Source organism: Mesocricetus auratus, unplaced genomic scaffold, assembly GCF_017639785.1.
Source record: "Mesocricetus auratus isolate SY011 unplaced genomic scaffold, BCM_Maur_2.0 Super-Scaffold_15014, whole genome shotgun sequence".
Classification (NCBI taxonomy): Eukaryota; Metazoa; Chordata; class Mammalia; order Rodentia; family Cricetidae; genus Mesocricetus; species Mesocricetus auratus.
Window position 1 is genome coordinate 79,293,586 of NW_024429186.1, and position 23,410 is coordinate 79,316,995.

The 23,410-nt window shown below is 41.2% G+C and overlaps 1 protein-coding gene across 1 annotated transcript; it reads right to left on the reverse strand.

The window, feature by feature from the left end:
• Positions 1-231: 231 nt before the first annotated feature.
• Agr3 (anterior gradient 3, protein disulphide isomerase family member) lies at positions 232-22,864 on the reverse strand. The gene is made up of 8 exons (XM_013117836.3): positions 22,636-22,864; positions 16,724-16,859; positions 9,916-9,979; positions 2,800-2,852; positions 1,953-2,029; positions 1,685-1,748; positions 1,162-1,245; positions 232-443 (listed from the first exon to the last, which is right to left on the reverse strand). Exons 2-8 carry the CDS (start codon positions 16,827-16,829, stop codon positions 394-396), a joined length of 498 nt encoding a protein of 165 aa, XP_012973290.1. The 5' UTR covers positions 16,830-16,859; positions 22,636-22,864; the 3' UTR covers positions 232-393.
• Positions 22,865-23,410: the final 546 nt, after the last annotated feature.

Genomic DNA, 23,410 nt, shown 5'->3' on the forward strand with positions numbered 1-23,410 from the left:
AGTAGAGAGCAAGATAAGAAGGCAGCAGGGAGGAAATACTCTCAATGAGCTATTATCATGATCTGTAGCCTCTAGCTGGATCCCACCTTCTGAAGTTTCCAGAACTTCTTTAGCATTTGAGTAGCAAGCCTCCAAAACACAAGGCAGTGGGGACATTTCATGCACAGAGCCTAGCAACTCTGAGCTCATGGCAAACTGTCTAGTGATACAGGTAAACACCAAACTGCAGCGTTATCACACATTTCGACGTTTATTAGAATACGATTTTACCTTCATGAGTTGGCGCAGACATGTTCACAACTCTAAATATTAATGTCCAGGTACTTATACATTTTGCGTTTGCTTTTTGTCTCACATTTGACTTCTTAGAGTTGAAGCATCTTTTCATCTTCCTTACAGCTCCGACTGGATAAGTCTTAGTGCTTTCTTCATGTTGTCTGCCACTGAAGCAGGAGGAAACACAAGGTGTGCTCTTAGCAAATGAAAGTAGTGAGTGTTATAATCTAAATGGCAAGATAGAACATTGGATTGTTCAGTTTTTATATTAGTTGGCTCATTAGCATACTATAGTATAAGCTAAAAGAACATTTATTCAGGGATTACATCAACCAGAGGTGGCTCATCAGACTCATTTATAATAAACAGTTCTATTCAGGGAGTCTTGAGAGGGTTTTCTTTTTAGTTAGTTATTGAATTTATACAGTATTTCTGGATCTGAGACCAATACCATCTTCTTAAATGTGGTTAATAGTGACTGTTATTAAAAATGTTTAAAGTCCCAAGTAAATTTGTATCTCACTATTTATAGGCATTTAAGACAGGCAAAATTGTCATCTGAGAAAAGCACATGGGGTCTTTGACACCAGCAGACAGAACTCTCTCTGTTAATGTTTGTGTGATTTTAATTCGTCCTAAGTTCTTACTGATGTCATAATTCAGTGATCTTTGGAAGATATAGGCAACCCCACTGAAACAGAGATTCTGAGTCCTCTGATAAGGTTTTTGTTTTGAGAGGGGAAGGGAGTTGTGAGTCTGCATTTTAAATACCATGCCTAGCACCAGAGATTGGAATCATGGATAGTATTGACATAAGCCCCCGTTGACCCTTTGGTAGTCAGAGTCAGCCGTCACCACTGCCTGGTGTGATTTATAAATACTCACACAAAGGTAAGTCCTGAGGTTCATATGTGTACAGTCTGTTAGAGTATCTTCCTGTTATATCAGCCCTGACAGTCAGAGAAGGGTCTGTTAAAAAACAATCCAAAACAAAGTCACTCAAACACCGCTTAACATGGTCTTAATGCTGTTCATTCTCCCACTCTAAAACCAAGGTCAGGCGTGTTTATAAGCAAAGTTAGTTCTCATCATGTGAATCCATGATGGACTAGCCCACGGTCCTTTTCAGGGACATGGTTCTCTTTTAATCTATCTTGGGATATTGTTCTGAAAGTGCATCGGTAAGTTGATTTAACAGCATGAGTCGCTTTTAAATGTTAAAATCTGTAAGTAATATCGTGAATTTTGGCTATAGATCTAAGAACACAATACTATTGATTGGGTGAGAAATGACCTCCTTTAAAAAGAGTACTGCTTAAGTTAGAGCCTCAAAACCAATCGAATGGAAGCAAGAATACTGAGATCCCTGCTAGTTTTGCAACCCTGACGAATGAAGTTGCACACACACCAACAAACAGGATCCTTGGCACGTACTGTCCATCAGGTGACAAGTTCTTGTCTGTGGTCTCGTGCTAGAAGAAGATGAAACAAATGAACAATATTGGACTGTGTAGCTTTCTTTGTGGAAACTAAATTTTCAATAAGTTATGCTTTAGGGCCTTTTAAAATTCTGTAGTAACTAATACGTGACCCTGCATGTTTTTGAAGAAAAAAAAAAGGAGTTAAGAATTTCTATGAAGTTACAGCATTAAGAAAACACTGTTGAGTTCATGTACCATGAGATTCAGCATGATAAAACCATTCTGAGCCATTTCTTGTATTTCTTCATTTTTGGAAAATTCCTGTTTTAGTGCTGCGGGGGAGAAAAACGTCAGTTAGCTTAAAGGGTCAAGACATTGTCAATACAGTATCAAAGCCAGTGTGTTTTCTGTCATGCCGGTCAATGACATGCCTGCAAATGGCTTGTTGTCCTTTACCATTTAGTCCCTCACTGGGAATCTATGAGCTAGAGCATGTCCATGGAGATGTCAAGGGACAATTACGTTAATGAAGACACTAGCTTTATAGTTTCCATTGCTCAGTAACTCACTGGTTAGAACAATTTCTGTTAGCCAGTTTTCCTAATCACTTTGATTCTTTTAGAAAGCATTACATTCCCAAGAGCACATCATAGTTTCACATTCAGCAAAAATGAACAATCAGTGTAATCTTTTTTTTTTCAAGACTGTGTTTCTCTGTATTATTGGAGCCTTTCCCTAACCCTAACCCTGGAGACCAGTCTAGCCTCCAACTCACAGAGGTCCGTCTGTCTCTGCCTCCTGAGTGCTGGTATTAAAGGCATGTGCCACCACCACCTGGCGATTATTGCCATCTGTGGTCTTCACTGTAATCTGTGTGTCTCACTACTTAGCCCAGGTTTACCTCTGACTCTGCTGCAGTTACCAGAGGGCACCCCTAGATGGCTTTCGCGTGGTCTTTAAGCATCTTGGTCAAATGGTGGTGGTCTGGGAATTACATTTTTAAGATGAGATTTGCCTGTGTGCCTTCTGAACAATTCTTGTAAGCTCGCTTCTACCTCATGTTGGAAAGAAATACAGTAAGATCCCCATAGACAAAAATTACCTTGACAGTATTGACAGTCTTCCAGGTGGTGAATAACCATCAATGGCTTGTTACTAGACAGAGAGAGCACAGAGAGAAGTTAAGAGATAAATGTTGAATAAAAGTATAAAATAGAATTAGATTTAAATTGTTGGTACTATTTACAATACTTAAATAAAAATCTCAGACTTACACTTCATGGCAGTGAAGCCTATATTAGGTAGTGACACCCAGTGTGTGGCCCCAGAACTCACCAAGTACAGGATTATAAACATCAGCTCACAGTGAGTCAGAATTTGTGTGGGGTACAGGAACCATAGCTTAGAGTAGTAGGTGACACTTAGGCCCACTGTAGCATGTAGATAATTAGAGAATAATGCTATCTCCAGGCTCAAGGGATGCCAAAAACAAAGTTATTTCTAATGAAAGCATGGTAGGTGATTTCAGAAGAGTCAACTTAAAATGTTCTTGGTTTATCTTTAAGTTTTTACAAAGTAGTCCTATTTGACCAGTTTTACGTCCTTCCATTCCTGGGTTGACCTAAATTTACAATAACTCAACTGAGAGTCTTCTACTAATTCCTTTTTTCAGGGTCACTTTGATTTTGACTATAAAATAGTTGGTTATACTAACTAACTTATTCCCTAACTCTAGTCAAAGAGCAAAGTGAGAACAGTAATTACAGGAGCAAAGTGAGTATGATGTAGGCATTTGCCCGGTTTAGGTTTCACCTTTTCCCCAAAGGTTCTTGTGGTGGAAACAGGGCCCCAGTGGAATGGTGAAGTGGTGGAAAATTTCAGGGTAGGAAGGCGGCTAATGGCTCTGTAGATAATAATAAGGGTAAATAATGGTTCTGTCCTCAAGACCATGTTAACATATCTCCTGGGCGATCTAGTCTCCTGAGACAGGACTACTTCCCACAAGAATGTGTTGCTGTGAGGCTGCAATCTTTTAATCCTCTTTGCATACAGTCATATCCTGTGATGCCATGAGGCCTCTTCAGAGACAGGCAGACACTGATGTCCATGCTCTTGAATTTCCGGAGCTAAGTAAAACCTTTTTGCTTTACAAATTACCCAGTCTAATATATTTGATTACAGAAACACAAAATTGACTAAGGTAGATTATAGGATGATTTTGCAAATATGGCTTTAATAATAAGCTAATCATGGGCATCAGAAGAGGGTGATTTTAGGACATATTTAGTCAACAAAAATTTTTATGCATTAGTTGATTACTTAATGTGGACATGCTAGGCAAGCACTCTACTATTTGGCTACATTCCCAGGCCAGCATAAATCTTTTCAAAAGTAATTACAAAATGTAATTATATCCAGAAATTTTTTTTAGCCTCAAAAAATTTTAAACTCAAACTTTGAATGATTAATTTTACTTCTCAAACTTGGATTAGAAGTACATTTTTGATAAGACCCTTCCAACTTACTTTTAGGATTTATGGGCTAATTAGAAGGCTGTCATTCACCAGCATCAGACAATACTATTGAGCTATTACAGATTGAGCTGTGATGAATGAAATGTCATACCCACTTCTTAGGAGCAGCGAGCTAAGCCTAAAAGTATTCAATGAGGCCTACACAGGCAGTTCAAGCTAGAGTCAGACCTCCTGAGTCCAAGATGTTTAGTGATGCAATCACAGGTAGGTCTATATTCAGCCTTGTATGCATCAGATGAAGTAGGTTTTCTGTTAGACAGATCTTCTGACCATCATCAGTGCGGGTAGGCATCTTGAGGCAGAGCAGGCAGGGGCATTGGCCACTCTGCTTCCCTGACTGGCTATCCCTTCTTCCCAGTTTCTACAGACATCTTGAAGTGGCAGCTGTGCTTGAGGGTGATTGAAGAAAGTCTGGGGAAAACAACTCTACATCAGAAGAATCACTCTTAACAGTTTGCAAGTGAGCTGTTATTCCGTTGAAAGAAAAGCAGAGAGACTCTGGCAGAAACTCAGGTAACTACAGCCTAAAAGAAGGCTTCAAGTTTTTTGTTCTGCCGTGTTTCTTCAGTAGAAGAGAGTAAATACCTGCAGGTTTGTGGCCACATTTTCACTCGCAGTGCTTAACCCCACCATTGTCATGGAGAAGTACTAAAAGCAGTATTTGTGATTCAACACAACTTCAGTTGTGAACACTAAAATGTGGGATTAGTGTCATTTTCACATTACAAAATACTATATCTTTATTTTACCCATATTTTAAAGTAAAAGTAATTTCTTATGTATGAATCTGTGATCCCTGAACTTATGAAATGGCTAGTTCAATTGTGAGAGGCATGAGTGGGGGAGAGGGAGTATTTGGGACTCTGAAATCAGAGGCTGCCCGGGGCCTCATTACTTATCATCGTTTGGTAGATTGCCTTTTCAATTTGTGCATTTTCCCTTATAAAATCAATTTTAAATTCATTTGACTTAAAACTTGAAAAGGTAGAAGTTCCTCCTCCCAGATCTGTCTTTCATAAGTAAGTAGTGGTATCATTCCATCTTCCAGAGGTGAGGGGGCCAATTTCCCAAGTGTGGGTGTCTTGTTTGCAACCACAGACTTGTTTAAAACCCTGTGTGCATATATGTATGTGTGCGCTCCTAAAAAACACAAGATAGGCAATTTAGGGAAACCCCTCTAAAGTTAAAAAATGAAAATAGTACTGCAAACATGTATCTGAGTATTTTCAATATAAATTATGTCTTAGATATTATTCTGTAGTTAAAAAAAATACAGTACTCCACTAAATATACTGGAACTTCTCAGATTGATCCCCTTGAAATGGATATTGAAATCATTTCCAACCTCCCACTTGCATCTGAATAAGCACTGATTTGATGTAGAAGAGGTTGTTCTTTGTGTATGATTCTGCATCTGTGTGTGCATATTTGTGAATACATTTCCGGAAGCAGATTTTTGTGTACCAAAGAGTATGTGCATTCATACTGTTGGTTTATTCTCCATTGAAGATGTACCAGTTCATGGTCTCTTTTGCAGGAAACACCTTGTACCTCTGTTACAAGGTCAGCTTTTAAATTATTTTACTCCGTGTGCAAAAAGAAAAGAGATTATTGCCATTTAGCTTCATACAAAATAGTTCCCATATTTTCCAGTTGTGTATTATTCTGGACTATTGTATTCTTCACTCATTTGCTTGTGCTGACGTGAGATGTCTCTTTTCATTTTATAGACTTCATGTGAGAGAAATTCACTTTTGATATGTATATGTATATGTATATATATGTATATGTATATGTATGTATATGTTCCCTCCCTTCCCCCGCCTTGGTCCTTGTCTTTCCTCCCATTGCATGTGGCTATGCAGGAAAGCCATATAATCAGAAATATTGGTTTCTTGTGTTTGCTTACCTGAAATCTTTTATGAGCTCTAATAGCCCTTGGAGTTTTCTATGTAATACAGTCATTTCCTGTGCATATGGGAATGATTTAATTACCTTTCTCTTTTGATGCCTTTTATGTTTTTATCTTGCTTAGTTTGCTTGCTCAGGACATCCAGAGATTCCGTGTGGAAAAGAAGTGCTGAGAGTGGGCTCTCTTGTCCTTGTTCTTAGAGGAAAACTTTCAGCTGTTCTCTGCTGGGCTTGTGATCTAAGGGCATATGGTTCTTGTGCTGAGGGGCCGCCCTTCCGGAGCTAGTTTTCTGTGAGTGGATGTTAAGTTCTGTCCAATGCTCATCAGTATCTACTGAGAGATCATGCGATTCTTCATTGTGTTAATATGGGCTGTCATGCTTATTGAGATGTGTTGATTGATCCTACATTCTAGAGTTCAAACCTATTCAACCGCAGCTACTGATGTTTTTAATATGCTGTTGAATTCTATTTGCTAGAATCTTGTTAAGAATTTTTCCGTTTGTGCTCATCAAGGGTGTCTTAGTCATTGTTCTATTGCTGTGAAGGGACACCATAACCATGACAACTCTTTTAAAATAAAGCATTTAAGTGGGGCTGGCTTCTGGATTAGGAGGTTTAGGCCATTGTCATCGTGGTGGGGAGCATGGTGGCACTCAGCTGGAGAGGGAGCTGAGAGTTCCACCCCACAGGCAGGAGGAGGAGAGACACGAGGCCTGGCATTTAAAACCCCAGAGCCCATGACATTCTTCCTTCAATAAGGTCATATGTCCTAATCCTTTCAAATAGTGCCACTCCTTATGAGTCTATGGGGGCATTAAAAAAAAGATTTATTTATTATTTATACAGTGTTCTACCTGCATGTATTTCAGATGGTTGTGAGCCACCATATGGTTGCTGGGAATTGAACTTAGGACCTCTGGAAGAGCAGTCAGTGCTCTTAACCGCTGAGCCATCTCTCCAGCCCCTATGGGGGCATTTTTATTCAGACCACCATTTTTTAGATGGCTAATATTAATTCTCTAGTAGCTTTTTAGGCAGCAGGGAGTGTTATCACAGAGCTATAAGACCAGCATATGGGGTTCTTCGGCAGGAGAACAGCTTGAGGCCAACTGGGATGTCTGAGATGCTGCTTCAAAAACACAAAACAAAACAAAACAAAACAGAACAGAACAGAACAGAACAGAACAAAACAGAACAGAACAGAACCATCAGATATTGGGCTTTACTCTGGTGGAAGGCTTTAAAATTAGGAATAAAATTTCTCTACTGGTCTGTCCAAATTTTCTATTCATGATTAAATCTTTATGGTTTTATGTATATAGGAAGTATGGGAATTTATGTTTCTGCTAGACTATTTATTAACTTATATAGTTGTTCACAATAGTCTCTGATGACCATTTCTGTGATGGTGGTTGTGTTTTCTTCTTTTATTTTTACTTTTATTTTTGTGTGTGTGTGTGTGTGTGTGTGTGTGTGTGTGTGTGTGTGTGTGTGTGTACAGGTACTGAGGGAGGTTACAAGTGGCTGCTGGAACCCTTAGATCTGGAGTTACAGGACATGGGTACTAGAAGTTGAATTCTGCTCTTCTGGAAGAGCAGTAGTGCCCTTGCCTACGGAGTCACTTCTCCATCCTCTGTGATACCATTTGTCATTTCTCCCTTTCATTCCGATTTTACTAGAATCCCTTCTTTTTCTTTGCTCTTGTATTTACTACTGTATTGGTTTTATCTCTTCTAATAAATGAAAATTCAGCTTTTCTTGGTATGGTCCTGCCCATTGTATTCTTGATTACTTTTTTGCTTACATCTGCTTTGGTTTTTATCTACTAATTTTGTCCTTAGTTTCTATCTTTGGGAGGGGGAATGAACAGCATCTTTAAGGCACAATATTAGATTATTTGGAACTTTCTTTTTGAAAATAAAAAAGACAAATATATTTATTCAGAAATTTCCCTATTTGAATTGTATATACTACATTGCATAAAGTTTTAGTATGTTGACTTTCCACTTTGGTTTGCCTCAAAATATTAAAAAGCTTCCCTGTTAATATCCTCTTTGATCTATTTGATGCACAAATCTGTGTGTGTGGTATACATACATGGTATATGCACATTAGTGTTGTGTGTGCCATTGTGTGTATGTGGTGAATGCTGCACATGAGTGTTGTGTGTAGATGGAGCATGTACATGGATGTTGCATGTTGTGTGTGTAGTATATGGTATATGAACATCAGTGCCGAATGTGATGTGTGTGTATGAGGTGAATGCTGTACATGGGTGTTGCGTGTGGTGTGTGTATACAGTATATGCACATGAGTGTTGTGTGTGGTGTGTATGTATATGTGGCACATGCACCTGAGTGTGTATTTGCAAACATCCATGCAGTGCATGAAGAGGCCAGAGCAGGATGTCATTGTCATCCTCCATCAATGCCCTACCTGGTAAGCTTGAGGCAGGATTTCCCTGAGCTGGAAGTGTGCCATTTCATCTAGGCTGACTGCCCAGTGAGCTCCAGGAATCCACCTGTCTCCACAAAGTCTCATGGATTTCAGACTAGCTTTGAACTCACTACATAGCTGCGGATGACCTTGAACTTCTGATCCTCTTGCTCCTGGCATTATAGGTGTGCTCTGTCACACTCATTTTATGTGACAACGAGGATTAACTTGGGGCTTTTGCCTGTCTGCTAGAACTCTACCAGCTGAGCTACACCACCAGCTCTAAATATTGACTTCTATAACAGATGAATTCTTAGTCTTTAGTCTTCCTAGAATCTCCAGATGGAATCTTACCCTATCTGGGCAGATGCTTTACATGTTCTGGGGCTATAATTTGTTCGTGTATTTTTTCTTATACTCATATTTGGAAATGAGGTTTTTAATCTAATATTTATTGTTTTGAGAGCATTTAACTCAATTTTAATTTAATTTTATGTATTTTCACTTTAGTGGGAAATGAATGTTCATCAGATATTTGATAAATTCTCCAGAAGATTTAGCAGATCTTTAAGGAAAAAAATGAAGTAACATTTGGTCATTGAGCCTGGACCAGTGCCTGACACATAGTGGATCATGTTCAACTAGTACTGGGCTGATTAACTATAAATGAGTGTGAAATAAAGCTCCCTAAGGTGTCTGACTGTCTGGAGGACTGTGCCTGTGAATGGCTTTCCTAGTAAGCCTGCATAGTGCCCAGTGAGTGGCACCATCTTCTTCATACAGCTTACATTTAAAAGTTTGCCCGCATAATTAAAGAAATTCATACGGAGTCATTTAGAGCTTTTACAACTAAAAAATACCATTTGTTATGGTTTGCATGTGAAATGTTCCCTCCCTGTAGACTTGTTTGTTTGAACAATTGTTCCCCAGATGGGGGTGTGGTTTTGTGAAGTTGTGGAGCCTTTGGAAGGTGCAGACAATGGGGGGCTGGTGGGCAGTCCTCATATGTTATATGAGGCCTTCATCTGGCCACACTCTCTGTTTGCTGACTGCCAGTGTGAGGTAACCTGCTGCCTCTGCTGCCACGCCTTCCTCACGATGATGGACGCTGTCCCCGAATCCGGACCCAGGATAAATCCTTTTCCTTTAAATTGCTTCTGGTCAGTGAGAAGAGTAGCTAAAACACTACTGTAATAGCAACTGTGACGTCACACAGCATACAAGAACAGAGCAAGAGCTGTTGTATTCTTTCAGAAGCTAACCCAACTGCTTTCAGTTCTTCCATGAGACATAAGAAATGGTGGTGCGTGAACTGTACCTGAGAGGGATTTTACCTTTTGTGAGCATGAAAGAGACCTTCTTCATAAGTTTGTACCCAAGTGATGTCATCTCCCCATCCTGAAGAAGAGAGACATCAATGTGTTATTCCAGGGCTACAGCTCTCTGTCTGATGAGCAGATGCCAATCTATAGACGTATGACAGCTCCAAAGCTGTTGCCTGACATGCAGTGTAAAAGATAGTACATTATATCTGGATACAAAGATGGGGTGCCCTATCAGACTGTACTCTGGGGAATTTGGGAGTGTGCATCAAAACTTGACCCATTGATCAGTACTGGGTGATGGACAAGGTGCTTGAGAAGACATCTCTGGCCATGCAAAAGCTCCACCTTTCAGACTGTATGAGAAATAGCAGTTATCAGCATACTTCTACAAAACTGCCAAGAGTCCTTCTGACTATACTACAACGTGCCCTTTGTATCTGAAATACCAAAGGATGCTGACTGCTTCTATGACGGTGCACACTGAGGAAAAGGAGTTCCAAATTCTACTTTGACTTTTTACTTGGAAAACATTCAAGGATGAGAACTGCATGTTTGAACACACACATGTGTGTGTGCATGCGTGCACATATACATACACACACACATTCACACATTCTAGGAACACTTATGGAAGGGAAAGAGAAAGCTGTGACTACAGAGAGACTCCACTGGCCCTAAAAAGGAGACAGAAGCAGTTTTGAATTTGTGCTAGAGATAAAGAATAAAGCCCTCAAGAAGTAGAAGGCACAGAGCCAGAGCATACAGGAATATTGTAGAGTGCTTAGGACTTACCCTAGGGATGAATGAGAAAATCTGAATTTTCATGAAAGAAATATTTGGGGGCTGGTTGGGTTAGAGGTTTCCTGTGTTCAATGTCAGCTTGAGGTGTCTACATTTGATACCACAGGTATGTAACAGCATGAAGTAAGATAAACATGATTCTGTTTCTTCTTGTTTCCTTTATTTGTTCTTTGGTAATAACCTTTATTGAGATGTTATTCACAAACGATTCAATTCACTCATAGAAAGTGCACATTCTTTGTAGTATATTCCCAGAGTTACAAGGCCAACACTACAATCAGTTTTAGAACATTCTCACCACCTCGAAGCAAACAGTGTTTTAAAACTAATTACATTTATGTATCCATTTGTTTGTGTGTGTGTGTGGGATAAAGTGTCTTAGCCCAAATGTGGAGCTCAGAGGACAACACGAGGGTATGGGCTCTCTCCTTCCAGTATGAGGATTCTGGGAATTGAGTTCAGGTCACCAGGCTTGACAGCAAGCACTTGTACCTGCTGAGACACCTTCGCAGCACTGAATCATATGTGTGCGTGTAATCTGCCTTCTACCCTCTGTTCTCTAGATCTTCCTGAGCTCTAAGAAACACCTAATCTAGCTTCACCCCCATAGTTTGCCTATTACGGACATTTCATATAAGTGGAAATATCCAGTATGTGGTCTCTGTGGTTGAATAATTTCACTTAGCATAGTTTAAAACTTCTTACATCTTCTGTCATGTATTAGTACTTAATAACCTTTCTATGGCTCAATATTATCCCATAATATAGAGCCAAGCTTAGGCAGTGAAGAAAGTTAGTACCAGGAGTGGGATATTGCTGTGACAGACCTGATTGTGTTGTTTTAGGGACAACTGTTGAAGGACTTTGGAACTTGGGGTCAGAAAAATAGCTGAGCATTGAGAGCTCAGTGAGCTGTTCTGTAGGAACTTGGGTGATGAGAATGTTGAGATCAGTGTAGACCATGGGGGCCTGGCTTTTGAAATTTAAGAGGGAAGCAAAGACTCTGTCATGCTTTTTGTGTGAAGAATCTGTGGTTTTGGTTAGCTGGGGCTGAATAGTCAGCTGAATAACTAGATACCAGAACTGCTAAAATGGAACCTTTGCTTTGCTGGAATGCTTGATGCTGGTCAGCTGGAGCTGAGAAATTGGCAGTGATTAAGAAGAGACAAGCATCACTGAGGTGAAATCTTTTGGGAAGTGTTTCTTGAGAGTCAGTGCACTGAAGCTGTGTTCCCTGAGTCAGCCACAGTTCCACTCGGGTGATACTGAAGGCATGAGGGGTCATGGAAACAGCTGAGGCTTGGCACTGTGAGTGGCCAGGAGAGGCCATTAGTAAAGGTACAGCCTCAGTGACAGTTGAAGACCCAGGATAGAAAGTTGAAAATCTGAGGCATGGTACCAGGAGGAGAGCCTATGAGAGGCTGCTGGTAAGTGTGCAGCCCAGTTGCAGCAGCAGACCACAGCGTTCTGGAGATGCCAGCACATGGGATGACCACCAAAAGCAATAGCAATAGTGGAGTGGAAACTGGTGGATCCTAGGAGACCAACAGGGCTGGAGAAGTGGCCCATGACCTTTGGAAATGCCCAGCATATCATAAGTGAATCCCAGATATTGGGCACTGAGTTATTTATACAATTGGAGATTGTTTTTGCTTTGTTCTAGTTGTGAATGTGCTCTGGTTCTTCTCTCCTGAAGTAAGAAAGCATTTAGTTTACTTTTTATTTTACAGAAGGCCACGATTGAGAGACGGTTTAAAAGAGATTTTTTTTTTTTTTGGTTTTAAAAGAGACAGGGATTTTTAAAAAAGTGTTTGAATTTGTAAAGACTGGAACTTTTGAAGTTAGTAACATTTTTATATTGTGATGCTGATAATAATGTGTGGTCTTGGGGATGAACAAGAGAGGAATGGTTATGACTTAACAGTGATATGTTTGAGTGTTAAGCTGACAAGGGGTCAGTTATCCTAGCTGATTTTCTGTCAGCTTGACACAAGCTAAAGCCATCTGAAAGGAGAGAAACTCAATTGAGAAAATGCTTCTGCAAGATCCAGCTGTGAGGCATTGTCTCAATTAGTGATTGATGGGGGAGGGTCTAGCCCATTGGGGGCGGGGCCACCCTGGGCTGGTAATCCTGGGCTCTGTGAGTAATCTGGCTGAACAAGCCACGGGAAGTAAGACAGTAAGCAGCTCCCCTCCAAGGCCTCTGCATCAGCTCCTGTCTCCAGGTTCCTGCCGTTTGAGTTTCTGTCTGACTTCCTTCAGAGATGATCAGGGATGAGGAAGAGTAAACAGAACAAACTCTTTCTTCTCAAGTTTCTTTGGTTATGATATTTCACCACAGTAACCCTAACTAGGAAACCACTTTTTATATATCTATCAGTAGATGAACATTTGAGTTTGTTGCTGTGGTAAACGTAAAATGTTGTGGTGAACATTTAAGAACAAGTTTGTGAATGGGTATGCATTTCACTTGGGGAGTATGGGGAGGAGTGGAATTGCCGAGTTAAAGGTAACTGTGTTTTAACCTTTTTTTTTTTTTTTTTTTTTTTTTTTTTTTTTGAGACAGGGTCTCTGTATGTAGTTTTGGCTGTCCTGGAGTCAGGGTGGCCTTGAACTCACAGTGCTGGGTTAAAGGTGAGTGTTCCCATATCCAGCATGTATTTTAACTTTCTGAGAAGTTGCTACTTTGTCCTGAAAATCTACGGTGCTGCAAATCTCTCATTATGAGAGAATAATAGATTAGTTTATGCTAGACCTAATATCTGAACATCGGAAGACGTGTTTGTTGTGTTGGTACCTCACCCTACCTGTCTTCTCTGTGATGACCCTGGAAGATGGTTTGATGTTCCTTTAGCACACTTTACATTATCTTGCTGGAGAAATATGAGAGCAGCCCTTGATTACTTTTCTTTGCTTGCATTTGGTTTTTAGATTTATTTATATTTAAATGCTTTGCGTATGGGTGTTTTGCTTGAGTATTTGTTATCCACTATATTTGTGCCTGTTGATCACAGAGGTCAGAATTAGATTCCAAGGAACTGGAGTTGTAGAGGATATGAACTACCCTGTGGTGCTGAGACTTGAACCCAGGTGCCTGGAAGAGCAGCCAGTGCTCTTAACTGCTGGGCCATCTCTCTAGCTCCTCTCGTCTGATGTATGTAAATGTCACTCAAATACTAGAGCTTTAGCAATGGAAACATTGAGGTTCTCATTTCCTGCTCAGTTGAATTCCATAGACATTAATAAATCATCTGTAACACACTAATCCCTGGGAATATAAAGAAAAATAATACAACTTCCCAAATACCCATAGTTCCGCAGGGGAGCGTATTGAATCTGTTTCCATACAGTCTAGGTTATAATCACAATGTGCCAAATGGGACAGAACTTAATTTTTCTTCCAGGTCTGGATTCATGGCTGTACTTTTGTCTCTAGCTTTGGCTATGCTTTTTGGTCTTCTGCGATTTTATTCCTTCACCAGCTGTGCATTTATTGAGTATCTGCTGTATGTTAGTCATTGGGCCAGGTCCTGGGTGTTCTTTTGTTAAAAGGACGTTAGGAAACGTTGATCTCCGTGTGTGTGTGTGTGTGTGTGTGTGTGTGTGTGTGTGTGTGTTAATCCTATTCCTTTTCCTCACTGTCTTCTGCTTTCCCCACTCATCTCTGCCATGAGCTGTCTGCCCCCCGGCTCTGCGGCTCTGCGCACAGGGTGCTCAGACTCCTTCCTCCGGCTCCTGATTTTACCTGTCATTTTCTCAGTCATTCCTTACATAGGAATTGACAGCCAAATATAAACCGGCCCTCAACACAGTGACTTGCAGCATCAGTAGTCATTTTCTCTATTAAAACAGTGCCTCAATAATGGAAGTAGTAGAATCAAGCTGTTTGAAGTAAGCCATATGAACTCCAATTCGTTTTCATAAAATTTGCCATAAAAAAGGAGGCCAGCAAGGTGGCATGGCAGGAACAGGCTGTAAGTATTACGGTGGACTGGATGGGCAGGGATTCTGGCACTTGGGAGCCAAAGAATACTGAGTGCTACAGTTCAGATGGGAAAGTACTCTGGCAATCAGGAGCCAAGGAATAGCACAGGTCACAGTAAGTGTAGCAGCTTACAGCCCTGATCCAGGGAAAGGCTTCCCCAGCATAACAGCTCTGCTCTGGCAGGAGAGGGTTTTCCCAGTGAAGATGTTGCTATGCAGCTCAGGTCCCCAGAGTGTTAACAGCTCAGCTCACTCAGCTCTGCTCTGCTCTGGCTCTGGAGAAGAGTTATTACTTCTCTCCTTTGGTGAAGGACTATCTCACCCAAACCTCATCCAAGAGATTTATTAGGAGGGATGTGTCCAGGAGAGGGGCTGCCCTCTGCCAGGGTGGCAGAGGACAGCCAGCCAGCCACGAGCTGAGCAGGCACAGGGTTTATATAGGGTTTCTTAGGGGCAGAATTTTCCTAGGAAGATTTCCTGGGTGGGGATTGGTCAGATTTCAAACCCTGACCTCAGATTGGCTACATCTCCTGCTCAGGGATTGGTTGGTTTTCTGCACAGGTTCAGGGTCAGATTTGGCTGGTTTTGGGGCCAAAGTGTGTTTCTTTCTCTGGTCCTTTTTAGCCTTTTGGCTCTAATTTTAGGGCCAGGGTGCATTTCTTTCACTGGCTCTGATTCCAGGGACAAAGTCTGTTTCTTTGCACTGGTTTTAGGGTCAGGGTACATTTCTTTGGTTCTGGTTGCAGAACCAAAGTGTGTTTCTTTGGCTCTGCTCGGGGTGTGTTTCTTTGGCTCTGCTCAGGGTGTTTCTTTGGCTCTGCTCAGGGTGTTTCTTTGGCTCTGCTCAGGGTGTTTCTTTGGCTGGCCCTTTTCCCCTACACAGGCTAATGTCACAATCGATGACTATAGCTTGGTCCCTGGAACTCAAATGGTGGGAGAAGAGAATATTCAGCAAGTTCAGCTGGTTGTCTTCTGACTTTGACACATCCATAAATAAACGCAATAAACCCTTCTGCAGATTTTCCCATCAACATCTACATGGGCTCCCAGGAATGTCTTCTACCATAGTCATAGCAATGCCACTGATCTCCACTGTGGAAGGGCTTGAAGAGCAATGAGCAATTTAGTCTCAGGTTGTTCAAGGTCACTCAGGTACTTATTTTACAACAGTTTGTTTGTGTGGAGAGCTGTGTAATAAGTTGTATCCAGGGACATGATTTTGCCCTTATTTATTAATGGCATACATCGCCTTTCTCGACATACAGATTGTGATTGCTAGGCTAAAGTTGAACTCATTCACTTAGGTAAACAATACGGACGCACGGCCGGCACTCTGTAGATCTGAGTAAACAAATGGCCTGGAAGTCGCCTGCAGGGGATTGTCACTGTACACACGCTCAGCCAAGCACAGAGTGATTGTTTGAATCAATATGTGGGGGCAAATAATTCTCAGCACTTTTCTTCCTGGAAACAAAAAATCTAATTTTGAGGACTGTTTTTAATTATTATTTTGGAGGTGAAGATTTATGTGTCTCTTAGACCGAAGTAAAACTGTAAGTGTAAGACAGTAGGAGACTTTCTGAAGCTGAAGCGAAAGGCAAATGTCTAAAGTCCGTCAGAGCTGCAGACATCAAGTCAGTTCTTCATGTCTACAAAGATGCAGCAAAATGCTGCTATTGAGCCAGGCACAGTGGTGCACACCTGCAAGCTCGATGCTTGGGAGACAGAGGCAGGCAGATCTCCGTGAGTTTTAGGCCATCTTGATCTACATAACAAGTTTAAGCCAGCCAAGTCTACATGGTGAGTCCCTGTTTGGAAAACAAAGCAAACAACCCCCAACCCCAAGGGTCATTATTTCTTTGAAATTTACTGTCTAAAGTGGATTATCCCCCTTTATAAACATCTGTTTCAAAGTCACACTTAACGAGTATCTAGTTTTTTTTGCTTATAATCAAACTATAGATGAATACACTAGGTATTTTGAGAACAGTTGAAATGACTGAGTTTAGAAACTCCAGTGATGTCACCGTACCTCTTGAGAGAGTCTGAGGAGGTCTCTTTTCTTTTTTGATAGCAATGGCAAGGTTGGAAGAAACTGTGACCAGCAAGAGGCAGAGGCCCAAAGTGGAGTGTAGCATCGTGTCTTCTAGAAGGTCACTCAGAAGCAGCTAGACGGCAGAAAATAATTTTCAGAATCTGGTCATTTTCAACAGTCTGCTATTAAGAGAAATTCGATTCAGACAAACCCCATGCCAAGAGGTTCTTCTTTTAATTTCACATAATAAAATCTTTTGGGATTTTTTAAAAAGCATTTAAAAACACTGAACCGTCTTAGTAGATGCTAAGTTTGTGAATTTCTGGGTATCTTGGCACAGAATGACATTGAAGGGCAGGTTGAGGGCACCCAGCGGCCCCTGAGGTCACTGTGGTGTGCACAGCTTCTCAGTGAAACTCAGACACGATCCTGTTTCATTAACCAACTTCAAACTGCGGCATGTAAGGCAAAGCGGACTGTGGGCGCGCACAAGGGGCTCTTTGTCTTTTCGTCTTTCTGGGCTGACTATGTGGAAACATCATCTTAGCTCTATAGCAAAGTGAGCTCAGCTGTGGAAAACAGTGCTGCGGGTACAGACAAGAAGCAAAGCAGAACGCGGATGCGGCTGCTCTGCGCCCTGCCCGTCACGTGACTTCCGCGTGCTTTCCAACAGTCAGCCTTTCCCGTCAGTTTACGATGCTTCTCCTTAAAAGCTGCTGCGTACTGTCACATTGCTAAAGGTAAACACTTGAGAACAGAGTGGAAGGAAATGTACAGATATTCTTCATGTTTGATTAAAATCTCCTAAAACTTTTTTTTTTTTTTTTGCTGCCGACATGTGTTATTTGGCAGTGCACTCCACCATGGTAATGAAATTTCCTAGCCCACATTTAATAAATGGTTATTATATTTGATTCTGTTTGAGTTGACTATATTTAGCTCTACTAAGAATTGTGGGAAATGGAAAGATTCAGAAGACGCAACAATTTGGTCCCAGCACAACACCTGATGACTATAACAGTATAAAAATGGCATCTGAATTTTGTGGAGTACAGGTTTTCAAAGTATGACCTGTTGATTCTCTGAATTTCCTCAGAGTCCGTTGTTACAGATAAGCAATTTAAATAGACCTATAACCCCTATGGAAATAGAAGTAGTCATCTAAAGTCTCCCAACCAAAAAAAGCCCAGGTCCAGATGGCCTCAGTGCAGAATTCTACCAGACATTCAAAGAACATTTTATACCAATTCTTCTAAAAGTTTTCTACGCAATAGAAGCAGAAGGGTCTTTGTCCAAACTCTTTCTATGAGGCTTCAATAACTTTGATCCCCAAGCCACACAAAGACACAACTAAGAAAGAGAACTTCAGACCAATATTCCTCATGAACATTGATGCAAAAATACTCAATAAAATACTGGCAAATTGGATCCAAGAACACAGCAAAACAATCATTCACCACGATCAAGTAGGTTTCATCCCAAAGATGCAGGGATGGTTCAACATACGAAAATCCATCAATGTAATCCACCATATAAACAAGCTGAAAAACAAAAATCACATGATCATCTCACTAGATACTGAAAAAGCCTTTGACAAAATCCAATGCCCCTTCATGATAAAGGTCTTGGAGAGATATGGGATAACAGGAACATACCTAAACATAATAAAAGCTATATACAGCAAACCAACAGCCAACATCAAACGAAATGGACAGAAACTCAACGCAATTCCTCTAAAATCAGGAACAAGACAAGGCTGTTCACTCTCTCCATATCTCTTCAATATTGTACTTGAAGTTCTAGCCATTGCCATACGACAACAAAGGGGGATCAAGGGGATACAAATTGGGAAGGAAGAGGTCAAACTTTCACTGTTTGCAGATGATATGATAGTTTACATCAATGACCCAAAGAACTCTACCAGGGAATTCTTACAGCTGATTAACACCTTCAGCAAAGTGGCAGGCTACAAGATCAACTCAAGAAAATCAGTAGCCCTACTATATACAGATGATAAAAGGGGTGAGAAAGAAATCAGAGAAACATCACCCTTTACAATTGCCACAAACAATATTAAATACCTTAGGGTAATGCTAACCAAACAATTGAAAGACCTGTATTGCAAGAACTTTGAGTCTTTTTTTTTTTTGGTTTTATGAGACAGGGTTTCTCTGTTTTGGAGGCTGTTGGTCCAGCCTGGCCTTGAACTCACAGAGATCCGATTGCCTCTGCCTTCCGAGTGCTGGGATTAAAGGCGTGCGCCACCAACGCCCGGCGAACTTTGAGTCTTTAAAGAAAGAAATTAAAAAAAGTCCTCAGAAAATGGAAAGATCTCCCATGCTCTTGGATAGGTAAGATAAATGTAGAAAAATGGCAATCCTGCCAAAAGCAATCTACAGATTCAATGCAATCCCCATTAAAATACCAGCACAATTCTTCACAGACCTTGAAAGAACAATAATCAATTATGTATGGAAAAACAAAAGACCCAGGATAGCCAACACAACCCTGTTCAACAAGGCTATGTCCAGAGGCAACACCATCCCTTACTTCAAGCTCTATTATAGAGCTATAGTTCTGAAATCAGCTTGGTATTGGCACAAAAATAGACAGGTGGACCAATGGAATTGAATTGAAAACCCTGATATTAACCCACACAGATGTATGAACATCTGGTCTTTGACAAAGAAGCTAAAAATATACAATGGAAAAAAGAAAGCATCTTCAACAAATGGTGCTGGCATAACTGGATGCTGGCATATAGGAGACTGCAGACAGATCCATGACTATCGCCATGCACAAAACTGTAGTCCAAATGGATCAAAGACGTCAACATAAATCCAGCCACACTGAACCTCTTAGAAGAGAAAGTGGGTGGTACCCTTGAACGAATTGGTATGGGAGACAGCTTCCTGAACATAACACCAGTAGCACAGACAGTGAGGTCAACAATTAATACATGGGACACTTTGAAACTGAGAAGCTTCTGTAAGGCAAAGGACACAGTCAGCAAGGCAAAAAGGCAGCCCACAGAATGGGAAAAAAATATTCACTAACCCCACATATGACAGAGAGCTCATCTCCAAAGTTTACAAAGAACTCAAGAAGCAAGTTTCCAAAACACCAAAGGATCCAATTAAAAAATGGGCTATAGAACTGAATAGAGAATTTTCAATAGAGGAGGCTAAAATGGTTGAGAGGCACTTGAGAAAGTGTTCAACATCCTTAGCCATCTGGGAAATGCAAATCAAAGCAACTCTGAGATACCATCTCACTCCTGTCAGAATGGCTAAAATCAAAAACACCAATGACAATTTATGCTGGAGAGGATGTGGTGAAAAGGGAACACTCCTCCATTGCTGGTGGGAGTGTCAACTTGTACAGCCACTTTGGAAATCAGTATGGAGATTCCTCAGAAAAATGGGAATAAACCTACCACAAGACCCAGTAACTCCACTCTTAGGCATATATCCAAAAGCTGCACATTCATACAACAAGGACATCTTTTCCACTATGTTTATAGCAACATTATTTGTAATAGCCAGAACTTGGAAGCAACGTAGATGCTCCTCAACCGAAGAGTGGATAGAGAAAATGTAGTATATTTACACAATGGAGTACTATTCAGCAGAAAAAAATAGTGGGATCCTGAAATTTGCAGGCAAATGAATGGCACTAGAAGAAACCATCCTGAGCGAGGTAACCCAGTCACAAAAAGAGAAACATGGCATGTACTCTCTCATATATGGATTTTAGACATAGATCTGGGGAGTGCCAGCCTACAATCCCATGGCCAGAGAGTCTGGGAACCTTCATTCAGTGGCTGATGGAAGAAGAGGCAGACTCCCATGGCTAAGCACTGAGCTGAACTCAAGAAATCCAGTGACAGAGAGGGAGGACTGATGACCAAAGGGATTAAGTCTGGGCTGGTTTAACCCCTAGAAACAGCTGACCTGACAAAGGTTAACTCTTGAATCCCAGGCATCAGCCTGGGAATCCAGCATGGGGCTGATCAAGACCCCCGAATGTGGGTGTCAGTGAGGAGGCCTAGGTAATCTATTGAGCCTTGGGCAGCAGATCAGTACCCATCCCGAGTATACACACGGACTTTGGAATCCCATCCAACAATGTGAGGTGCACTCTCACCCTGAACTTTTGGGGGAGGGTCTAGGCCCTGTCCTGGATGAAATGACAGACCATGGACACCTCCACGGAGGGCCTCACCCTCCCTGGGGAAATGAGGGGATATTGGGGTGTTGGTGGGAGGACAGGGGAGGAGGGGAGGGAAATGGAGAGGGACCTGGAACCGACTTGTATAGCAACCTTGTTTCTAATCTAAATTTAAATTAAAAATTTTAAATATGGAAAAGAAAAGAATAAAGTTCTGTTGCCTTGATCAGAAAAAAATTGCATCTGAGATCTTGGAGGACACAGCTCAGTGGAGGTTCAGGCTCTAAAAGTCCTGTTAAATGGTGACCATGTCAGGTAACACTATTCGTGTCAGTTCTTACAGTTTATCAAGTCATGAGACATTTTAGAATATCGTCCTGTTCCGTTAAGGTCTGGACACCTTGTGCCTGGAGGACGGAATGAAAGCTGTGGTGGGTTTTAGCAGGGAAGCCGGGGGGTAGAAAGCCCACCTTGTGAAGATCAGCTTCAGTCAAGCTCAAAGTTGCAGAAGAGAAGTTGAAAAGCCAACTACAAAAGAGTCCCATCAGCTTCTAGAAAGTCTAAGATGTGCCACAGCTGGCAAACAATAATAAAAAAAAAATAAAACCCTGAGATTGACTGTAAGGCTTCATGCTTCTCGCTCAAAACTGCTTTAGAATCTTTTGGGATCTAAGAGGAAGAGGTAAGAAAAGTTAAGCTGGAGAGTGTGAACGTCCTTGGTGTTAGGAACAGATGAATATGTGAAATCTACGTCAAGAAAAGAGAAACGTGCAACTTCCACATCTGTGGATTTTCAGGCCAAGTTCAGAGTTGAGGAGGAACCCAACAGTTCTTAATTTCAAGTACTTATGTACTTATTACATATTTAAGTACCTCTTTATATTCAAAAGTAAAACCCTTTGTTAGATGTTGCAAAAAAGATACTGACTGTACTCGAACAGTATAGCTTCCGTATTGTTGTTTGGGAGTGAGTGGTGCTGTCCTTGGTCGGTGTGTGACTTGCTGAGAGTCCTTAATTCTAGGTGGGCAGGCAAGGGACAGACATTTGGAGGAATTCAGCCTATTACTACATTACAGCAGCATCTGATGCCCTTGGGAAGCACCAACCTCCATGTCTACCACCTGGCTTTGGCAACACTGGCCAGTTAGCATTTGTATTTTTGAAAAGAAATTTAACACAAGCCATTTACGTCAATATTGAAAAATTTCTGTATTTTAAAATAAAACTTTAGGGGTCTGGTGGGATGGCTCAGTGGTTAGCAGCACTGGCGGCTGCTTCCAGAGGACCCAAGTTCAATTCCCATCACCCACATGGCAGCTCACAACTGTCTGTAATGCCAGTTCCAGGACATCCAGCACCGTTACACAGATATACATAAAGACAAAATACCAAATGCACACGAAATGAAAATAAAGAAACCAAGCTATCTTAAAAACAAAATAAAACTAACAAAACAAAACAAAAAACAAGGAAGCAACATTGCTAGCATCCAGGCACTTTAAAAAAAAAGTCATTTTAGCTTAATTCTGTTTTTTTTTTTATGAATTAAAAGTAAAACTGTGAAGCCAGCACAGGAAACCAAGTCAGTAGCAGCAGCAGCAAAATATAGTTTCATTTCTCATTTCCCACTTTTAAACAAGAGCCTCACTTTTAAATAGCAAACAATCAATTGGTCATTGAAATGTGGCAGAGACTGAAAGATTGAACACTGAGCAGTCTGAAAGTTTTGCTTGCTTACCTGAGCTGCCCACCGATCTTGTTAGAACTATACTCTGGATGTTTCCCGTTGCAAAGGGTGTGGATTTATAGGCACACACACCTTACCTTCAGCTCTGGCTTCCCAGCAACAAGAGTGCTGTCTGTCACCTGTGCGCTCACAAACACAGGCTTGCCCAAAGAGCTTGGCTTCCCCCCAGTTCTCATGCTCTACAGTGAGAAAAGATCTCCTCGTTCTAAAGGGAGCTCGAATGTCTTCTCAAAATGACAACAAAGACTTGGTGCTTCTTTTTCCTCTGCCATTTACTTTCCAAGGTAATTGGATGTTTGGCTAGGTTTCAACACTGTAAGAAAAAGGAAAGGAAACAGAGGACAAGCCAGCAGGGGAGGGGGACAAGTGTGGAAACTGTGTGTACACCATTGTTCCTAGTGGGAGAGCCCTCGAGTTTTGAGGATTAGATACAAAGCAAGTAGAAATTATTCTAGGTGACTGGATTACAGGAATATAATAACCAGCTAAGGGGATCAGACTTTCTCTCTTTGTTTTTTCTTTAAAGGGAGAGAGAGAGAGAGAGAGAGAGAGAGAGAGACAGACAGACAGACAGACAGACAGACAGAGACAGAGACAGAGAGACAGACACAGACAGAGAGAGACAGAGACAGAGAGAGAGACAGAGAGAGAGACAGAGAGAGATAGAGAGGGAGGAAGGGAGGGAGAAAGAGAGAGAGGGAGAGGGAGGAGGGGTAGCAGGGAGGGAGGGAGAGAGGGAGAACTGCTTTAAATATTTTAATATTGT